Source organism: Plectropomus leopardus, chromosome 13 (assembly GCF_026936395.1).
Source record: "Plectropomus leopardus strain MGB_pleo_1.0 chromosome 13, ASM2693639v1, whole genome shotgun sequence".
Taxonomy (NCBI): Eukaryota; Metazoa; Chordata; class Actinopteri; order Perciformes; family Serranidae; genus Plectropomus; species Plectropomus leopardus.
This window is the reverse complement of record NC_142188.1, coordinates 5634988-5645000: the sequence shown is the minus strand read 5'-3', so window position 1 is coordinate 5645000 and position 10013 is coordinate 5634988. Positions and strand designations below refer to the sequence as shown.

The following is a 10013-nucleotide window of genomic DNA, read 5'->3' as shown; positions in this document are numbered from 1 at the left end:
AGAGGAAAGACACTGACAAAAAGCTGAGACTCGAGAGTCAACTTTTGTTTTTACTTTGAAAAAAACACAGTTACAGAACAACAGAACGTAGAAATTCACTGGGGTTCAACCAAAGGAACCAAAAAGTCTCTGCTCTTATGGCTGCACAATCCAAAGGTAGTTTGTGTCAGAATTAGACTATTTATGAGGAAGAGCTTCACACAGGTTAAAAAAGCGGTAGGTAGTTTGAAAACACACCCTCTCTCTGCAGCTCTCCCCTCTCCGTCCTAAGCCCCTCCACTGACAGGAGGTCTGTCTCCAGAGCTGCTATCGGTCCTACTCAGTGGTCAGTAGTGATGTGAGGCGGAGGACACACTGTGATTCGAGGCTCTAGCTAACATCAGCTACATGAATGTGAACTTAAAGCTGCAGCTGTAATTTTTTACCATGAGGCTAAAGTGTTAGCAAAACTTGAAATGTGTTTAATCTGATTTATTGTCTGCCCAGCACCAAACAACAGACAGGCAGTTATTAGAGACCAAACCAGAGCCGTAACAAATTTATAAGGCATCACAGGTCTGCTGCCCTGAAGTGGCAAAAAAAATAAATGCTGCATAAATTAACTTCTGCATCCACATCAGATGAAGTGCTCTCTTGCATCTCCAGCGCCAAAAGATCAAGGTCATTAAGAGCTTTAACATGTCCTGCCTCTCATTCAAAGTAGGGCAAAGTAAAGTAAGTCACTCAGATGTATTCTCCTTGTAAAAAACAGCAGTGTTTTTTTTTCACTGTGAACACATTTGTGAATCTTGAAAAACACTGTTACACTGTGTTAAATACAGTCTGCACCATCTTCCCTCCGTAATTAGTGAGCCGGAAGAGATACATGCATACATAAACATATAGTACAATCTGGTCCCATGTTCTGTTAACTAATGTACACACTAGTACACACAAACACATACAGGAAATGAGATCAGGAACAGTAAGTCTGGTTAAGCCGCCCTCTGCCGACTATCTGCAGCTTCACAGGTCAACAAAGGGTTAACCGCCTCAGTGCATCAGCAGGGCCCGCATGGAGTCTATACCGTCGTGTGTGTTGTGTACGGCGTAGTGTGTGTACTTAGACGTCTGTTAAGCCGTTAGTCATGAGCTAATGGGGCCAGAGCTCTGTGTGTTTCCATGCATGTGTTCCTGCAGCAGAGTGCAGGCATGTACAGTATGTACATATGAGGCCCTGGAACATGGTATCAGACTTGCAAAAAGGAAGTCATCAGGGACATGTGTGTGTGTGTGTAGGTTATGCTTCATTTAAAGTAAAGGCTGAATGCACTGGAGGCATCGAATGTACATACTGTCCAACACACACATACAGTGCACAGAACCATATTAACCCATATCAGCTCACTGGAAACACACTGTCAGTGTGTAGGACTCACGGCTGCCAGTGAATGAGAATAATGAGAGATGAATCTCAGTACAGTTTGTTAATATGCCAGCAGAGCACACAGGTCCTTGAGCCTCATGATCTCAATATAAACACAATGAACCTTTTAAAAGTGTGAAATCTGTTTTATTAATGTTTTTGTCTCTTTTGTCTCTTTCTCAATAATAGGTATTTTAACAGAGATAAAAGTAGCATAATTCATACACCAAATGCATTATTTGCCTTTTTTGCCACCAGTAGAGGATGAAATGATTCAAATTTCTATGTTGTCAATGTTGCGATGTTGCATCTCAAGGGAGAATACTGTTGGGACCATAGGCTGTCTAAATAATGGACAAGTGTTAATTTGGTTGATGAAGACCTTTTTCCATAACCAAAATGAGACAATGTCGAGCTCAAAATAGATCTTGATAATGAAAACTATGACAGAATCTACGTTTCTTTCTCACTGACAAGATGGGACAAGACAGGACAAGACAGGAGGAGACCAAAACGTCAGCAGACTATCAGACATTCAAAATGAGAGGATAGCAGAGGAGAACAGAACGGCCAACAACGGCAGTGGGTGCAATCATTTTCTAACGCCTTATGAGCAACAGTTTGAGACTGGAGCGCCGACTGGCTGTAAACTCCAGTAAATAGTTGACACCAGTTGTTCTAATTTCTGGGGCCTGTTTTAGTCTAATTGGATTAGTTTAAATAGAAAAAAAACATTTTGACTAGAATTTCATGAATTCTAGTTGAATAAAACATTGACTTTTCGTCAACTAAAATTAGACTATAACTATTAAGGATACAAATGCCTAAAATGTGACTAAAATAATATTTAACTTTCTTCTCAAGACTAAGACTGACAAAATTAACTCTGCTCTGCAGCTACATCTGCAGACTGAAACATCCCCAGAAGTACACTGTACACTGACAAAAAACAATAAAAACTGCTCCACTTAAAGAATCTCCGACCACCAAGGGGTCTTCAACTGGTGATCCGAATCTTTGACTTTCAAGGGGCAAACCTACAAAGTGTGCTTACTGTTTTTTGTTGTGGTAGCCAAAAGAAACCAACTGTAAAAAGAACTTTCTACCTCTGAGAAACAGTAGAAATCGTCAGCCATTCGTAAAAGAAACTGAAAGCTTAGCATTCAAGTGTGCGCAGTGTGAATAGAAACAGGTTACAGGAGATGAGGGCACCATCAGCCTCTATCCTAAAATTGTGTGACATAAACAAGCATCACCAGGAAAGTGCACAGTAAATCAAAAGTAAACACTCAAAAAGAGTAGCCCCTTTCAGTGTTTTTAATTGTTAATGTGTCCTGGTAACTCTTGGACTTTTCCGTTACTGCAAAAAAGCTTTAACTCGGGCAATGCATCATTCTTCATCATCTCAGCATCACGAAATCTGAAGCTGTAACTGTCAGATGGACTGAAGAAAAGGCAAAAAAGTATCCAAAATGGAAAGACTCAAGTGAAGCAGCAGATGAACTCCTGAGCATCTGACAGCTGGTGTGCTGATTATGTGAGTGGAGGAGACTTTATACACGAGGAGGAAACTGACAGTATTGAGACTGGGCCGCTGTCTGCTCCTGTTGTTCTCATCGGGGGCCGAGTATTGATGGCGGTGTCGCCTTCCCCCCCGTTCGTTCGATACCTCTGTCCTCCGCTTCCTGTCTGCACGACACCTGACGCCACCGCTATGTGTGTGTTTGTGTGTGTGTGTGTGTGTGTGTGTGTGGCTTATGCTGCAGTATTTGCAGGCAGAGCGGGTGAGCAGGGATAAGGTTGCATGTTGTTCTTTTCGTGGCAGCATTTTCCTGAGTGATGGAATCCCTGAGAGGATTTAATGTTGGTGGCAGACACGAGCCTCGCTGACCATAAACACTGCGTCTCACTGCACAGCTGTCTCACTGCACAGCTGTATGCTGAGTTTCACCCATTCAACAAATAGGCAGTGAGACAGGCAGCACTGAAAGATGTGCACATTTACAGCCAAATTAATTATGTCTAATTAATCAAAACCAATAAAATACACCCACATAGACAAAAACTTGATAAACTGACTCCTATTTACTCTTTGGCCTTCACACCCTAAATCACACCTGACCTAACATTTAACTACTGACTCCAAAAATACACATTGCATCTGATAAGGTATGGATTTAAAAAAAATCTACTTTCCTCCCCAGTGATTACTTTGTCTTCATCTCCAAAATGTACACAGTTCTTCTATGGCCATACATACCTGCAATCACTGCTCTCTGCATGCAAGTATAAATCTGGAGTTGTGTATGTGTATGTGTGTGTGTGTGTGTGTGTGTGTGTGTGTGTGTGCGTGCATGTGTGTCTTAGCATCCTAAATATAAGCCCGTCACATCGTCCAGAGCGCAGCCAGTGGACAGCTCAGCTGAGGCAGAGAAATGGTTTTAAGTGCTGCTGCTCAGCTCAGACAGGCCGCCAGACAACCCAAACACCCAAACACACACTCAGAGTTAAGACCAACACTGATAGTTATGGGAGCTACTGACAAATGATATTTCATGCATACATTTAAAATCATTAAAACCCCAAAATCCCAGTACATTCATGTTTCCAGAGCAGAGCTGAATGTTCTGTAGCAGTTTCACAGGACAAATAAACTGTTCATCAGGATTACACCAACAGGGGGTGATGAATCATCATGAAATAATCAGTAATCAACTGAACGTGACAGTGAACAGACGGGGCAGTGACCGAAACTGTCTGAAAGTTCTGACTGACAGCAATCACATCCTGATGCGGGGCTTTATCTTGGCTTTATCTCACATGGCAAGTGTATATTTTTAATTTGCATCATACAGTTAACCAGTTATATTTGTGGCACTTTCTGTGAACCTGTTTATATTTCTGGCATTATGTACATTTGGTTTTTCTTTCTTTTAGCCTTTCGGTGTGCCGTAACGGCTTTCTTGTGATCTCTGCATATTTACATGTTGTTCTGCTTGTTGTTGGAGGGAATCAAACATCAGATATCAGTTTATTTTTCAGCATACAGAGCAGAAGGAGGGAAGGGGGAGACGGCGGCCGCTTACACCGGTGTTCAGCAGTTACTGTAAGCAGCGAGCATGCTAATAAATGACCGTATCAGGGCCGGATCGAGACATTTTGGTGTCCTAAAAGAGATTGAGAGGTGGAGACATTGCAGAGACACCGGCGGGAACACTTGTGGACAATGACAGCGGAGAGGACATTGGCGGAGAGGACATCGGCGGAGAGGACATCGGCGGAGAGGACATCGGCGGAGAGGACATCAGCGGAGACACCGGCGGAGAATAAGAGCGGAGCGGACATTCGGAGACACCAGCAGAAAATTAGAGTGGAGCGGACATTCGGAGACACCAGCAGAAAATAAGAGCAGAGCGGACATTCGGAGACACCAGCGGAGACGACGGCAGAAGCACAGGCGGACTATGAGAGTGGGGAGACAATGCGGAGAATGACAGCGGAGTGGACATTCGGAGACACCGGGGGAGAATGAGAGCAGCACGGACATGGCTGGAATGCGTTCTAACGAATTTCTTTGAACTACATCTCATATTTTCTCAATTTTCTCAACTACTAAATTGTTTTAACCACTGTATTTAGAGGTCAAAGTGAAAGTGAACATATCTGAAATGGCGGTAATAATGTCTTATTGTGCTCACAGATACAGATAGTAAGATAGTAAGATATTAAGATAAGCAGCTCAAAGCTGAATCAACATGTATGACTGTGATCTATAAAAACAGACAAGTTTGGTAACAATTTCACAGTAAACAGTCATTTCCTCCTCTACAGTATACAGAGAAAATGATTGCCATTCTTAAAATAATTGTTTAAATGACTGTTGTTGACTAACCTGTTGTTTTGTTTTCCACCTGTCTCATTATGTGACTGCTCCTGGTTCTCTCGAGTGAACGAGTGAGTGCAAAATTTTCATTACTAATATAAATGATGGGCAGAACTTACAAACTAAGGCTTGAATTGTAATAAATCAGAAATATTCTATAAACTCCTTCTTTAATTTGTTAGTTTTCTGCTCTCCTGTTGTTGTATGTATCTGGAGAAAGACAAAAAAATAAATAAAAAATCTTCCTGTCAATATGACACATGTTCCCTGTGTTGTAGCACCGGAGGGTAAATACAGATGCTGTGAAGGACTCTGTTTCTTCAACATGCCCTTTAAAGTGCCATATTTTGACTGAGCTTACCCCCCTCAAACACACACAAACACACAAACACCAGCAGTAGCAGGATCAGCCTGGACTCCTGTGGTGAGACGACACTGCTAACACACTTCCTAAAGACTTGTTCAGTGTGTGCCTAAAGCTGCAGCACACACACGTACTCATGCTTTTGTGTGTGCGTTTAAGTGTGTAACTGTCAATCTGTGTTTACTGTGTGTAGACAGGTATCTCCGCCAGTTAATGTCTGTGTCCAGGCCTCAAAGTGTGTGTTTTTCTGTGTACAGCTGTCTCTGTGTGCGTGTGTATGTCAGTTTGCATGTGTCTATCTGTCACTGTGTTTGTTTTATGTGTGTGTGTGTGTGTGTGTGTGTGTGTGTGTGAGAGTTTGTAGCACATGTTTGTATGTTTGTGTGTTTGTGTGTTTGTGTGTGTGTGTGTGTGTGTGTGTGCGCGCTCACCCATACTGTTGGTGGAGCTGCACCACATCAGCAGACAGCCGGTACACAGCAGGTTGAGCGCCCCAAACAGCAGGATCCTCCACGACTGGAAACGACAACAAGAAAACACAAAAACTGTTTAAGAACAGGTTAGAAACAGGAGAAGAGAGGCTCAACGTTTGGCTTGAGGCCCCACTAATGTCACTGATTATGCAGGGAGGTAAAAACATTTGCACATTTTCTTTTGAAAACAAAAAAAATCATTTGTAATAGTTGCTCATAAGTACATAAGTAGAGGGTTGACATTATAAGCTCATTTTACATGAACACTGATATATTGGCCAAGTAAACTGGCTGACATATCGTTAGTAGATTATATAATTAGATAAAGTAGCACAACTAAGCATTTAAATACCAAAAAGTTAAGCTAAACAAACTTCAAGGTCTTTATTTTTAAAAGGACCCTGGAAATGAACTTAATACCAATTTACAAGCCCAAATTGAAATAAAGACAACCAATACTCAGTTGAACACGTCTAACCACGGACAATTTTTAATCACTTAATGAAGGAAATTAAGTGCAGATTAATCGCTGATGGAAAGAATCATTAGCTACAGACAATAATCATTAACTGCATCTCTTGTCTCTTGTACGGGCCAAGCATCAAAACACTGGATCCTACATTTCCCATAATGCAACTCAAAAGCATCTTTTGTGACAGCATTTTTCAAATCGCAGTTAGTAATGCAGCGTTTCTGTTAAATTCGTCCAAACGAAGGTGACCGTGACGACACAAAGCTGATCCAGGAGATATTATACAACAGTTTTCTCCTGAACAGGGTTTCCCCAGCTGTCAGTCAGCGTCCAGCAGCAGCAGACACTCTGGCAGGTGACCAGCCGCCGTCTAATCCCAATCCAAACCTACAAACCGACTGGGAGCTGCTGGGTTTTGGCTGCTGGACTCAGAGTGAGTTTCCTGCCCTGCGGTCGACCTGCTGTGCCGGCTGGGGGATTTTGTTGAATTGTCTGACTGAACGAGTCACTACAGTCTGAATCAGTTCATCACAGAAATACCAGCTGAGGGGAAGGTCACTTTCAGAGGACGGGAGAGCAGGAAACAGGCTCAGTACTGAGAAAGAGCAGTTCTGCTCATCTGTAACATCTGTTTCATTATGATAAAACACTAAAATGCTTTATAAAGTCCAATAATTTACTTTAATCTTTTTTAAAAACAACTGAAGATATTTTACATTTCAGTTCACACCTGGATTATAGAAATACACATTTTATAATCAACAAGTCTTTCTACTCTAATAACACAATCATTTACCAGTGCCTCGCAAGATGACCCATATGGTTACTACACTGTTTTTAAAAATTGCATCTATCTTAATTAATCACTGATTTAATGCACCTGCTGAGCATGCTAAGTGACCCTGGACGACGCATCATCTAGCTATGAATTCTTAAGTTGTGCACAGCCTTTCTGATGTTTTTTTGATAATCCCTGTCACAGTTATGACTGATGCACACTCAGTCTACATCCTCAAAATCTACCATACAGTACAGTGTGTGAAATACGTGCAGGCTCCCAAATGTGCCCTTTAACACTGCCTCTTTAAGGCAGTAATTTCACACGATATTCTGTCTCACGTTTATATGTATAAAATACAGTTGCAAAATTGGGCGACAGAGTTGTCTCACCTTTAAGCTGGCAGGGAAGTAGTGACAACGCTGAAACAGGGTCTGTATGAAAGGGACACCCAGCAGGATGGTACTGGGTGGCACAAGTGTGACATTTTGATGTTTGATGTTACTAGTGTGACCCACTGCAGGAGAGTTAGCTGGTAGCCGTGCTTTGTTAATATTGCCAATATTTGCTTATCTATATACTACATATATATATATATATATATGTGTGTGTGTGTGTTGACTGTCTTTGCCATAGCCTTGTTTTCACATTATTTTTTGTATAAATGCATGTGTTACATTTTATGTTCTGACTGAATCTAACAAGGCTATCTGAGGAAGGCAGATGTATTTTTACTGGCGTTACTCTCTCAAACAAAGTGACTGCAACCTGCCGTTTTACAGTAAATGGAAAAATTGATTTGAACATGAAGTCAATGTGGTGCTGTTCTGTGCGTAAACATTTGATTAAGTTCAGTCAACTTAAACTTCTTGGTTGAGTTAAGGAGAGGATTGTGGTTAAAAGAAACCAACATTTAATGTTTATGGAAGACAGGACGTGAACTGCGGTCTTTGTCCACCACAAATGCCTTCCTACGAGGTTTTGTGGGACGCTACATCAGGGTTACTTTTCTTCCTTCTTTGCTTCTGAGAGGCAGCAATCATTACACACACAACAAGCATAAGTCATTTGTCAAGAAAACATAATGTTTAAGTGTTTGGACAAATGACCAATGAAAGATGACCAAAGACCAATTAATTTAGCCCAAAACATTCTGTTTCAGAGCCCATTCAATACTCGCTCGGCCTGGATGTAAATTCAGCAGAATTTTCAATGGGAGAAAATAAAATAAATAAATAAATGTGGAGTCTAAACTCGCCCTCTGAGCAGAAAGAGAGAGTGCGTCTGTGTGTGTCAGAGGAAAGAGAAACAAGAAATGGAACAAGGGAACGTATGTGTGTGTTAGTGTGTGCGTGTGAGTGTGTGTGTGTCCTGGCCTGTCACTTCGTGTTGGAGTCATATGCCGTGGTGGGGAGCGCCGAGTGCTGTGAAATCTACAATTACTGTGGTGTGCTGTGTTATGACAGCACTAGGGCGTCTGGTGACAGCACTAGCCAGCGACAGGCATGGGAGACCCACAGTGTGTGTGTGTGTGTGTGTGTGTGTGCGTGCGTGCGTGTGTGAGTGCATGCATGCGTGCATGTGTCCGTGTGTGCAAACAGAGAGACAGCACTTGGCCCAAAACATTCCCAACCCCCCCTTCACATACAAATACCCTGAGCGCCTGGAGGAGAGTGCATGAATGTCAAATCCTGAAACTCTGCTGCCCCCGTCTGTTCGTCAGCGGCGTCGCCCGGCTGTCCGCTGGCATAACGGCGAGCCAACATATTGATGTTGCATGTGACATTGGAGTGACAGAGCTGCAGCGCTCGTACAGCGCCTCAGTCACCAGGTACTGTATTAAATAAAGGAGCCCCTGCTGACGCCAGACCTGATTACATCATTGTTGAGCGCCGTGCCCTGCTGCATCATCGGGCAGCGCTGGGGAAATGTGTGTCATGGTGAGCACAGGCGTGACTCATATTAGCCTCTGAAGACGAGAGGTAGAGGAAGAAGGAGAGCTCAGTTTTATCATAACAGGCTGGAAGGACGTGCAGGAGGATTTGTGAGACTTTTGGGGCAAACTAAAACCTGCAGCTCGCCGCCTTCGTGACCCGGCACGGCTCGCTTCCAGTAGCAATGAAAACACATCCACCTCAGATTGGAGCCGTCAGGGCTCTGTGTCTCACGGGTGGCTGTGTTCTCCTCTCAAAATAAACCTACTTACATAATGAATCGGCGGCAGCGGTGGAGGCCTGTTAACGCGGACAGAGGAGTTTTCCGACTCGGCTGCTGCAGCAGAAACGAGATGACGCCTGGTCCTCTCTCCTGCCCTGCAGTCATGTCTTTCCTCTGCTGACGGCCTGATGTCCCTGCTCCAGTTTTATCAGGACATTTTGTTACGGCAACAGGGACTGATGAGCTCAAGCAACAAAGTCCAGCACCATAAACATGTATAACGGACATGGTGAATTGAGTGAATTAGAATTCATTCAAACTCGCTTCTGCTCTAGGGTTACTTTAATACACTGTATGAAACTGAGTAGGTCTGCCCCTCAAAAGTGAGACAGTCAGTCGAATCAAGTCGAGTTCAAGACCATTTTTCTTTTTTCTGACAGTTGGAGTGCTGCGCAGTGTGCTTCCAGAGACAATTTGGTCT

At 42.9% G+C, this 10013-nt stretch overlaps 1 protein-coding gene across 1 annotated transcript in view; it reads right to left on the bottom strand.

Moving 5' to 3' along the window:
- slc30a6 (solute carrier family 30 member 6) overlaps nucleotides 1-10013 on the bottom strand; it is a 59747-nt gene that overhangs the window by 43121 nt on the left and 6613 nt on the right. Inside the window, exon 4 of the mRNA XM_042501993.2 lies at nucleotides 6084-6168. Within this exon, the coding sequence (XP_042357927.1) occupies nucleotides 6084-6168 (85 nt within the window). The remainder of the gene's footprint in view (nucleotides 1-6083; nucleotides 6169-10013) is intronic.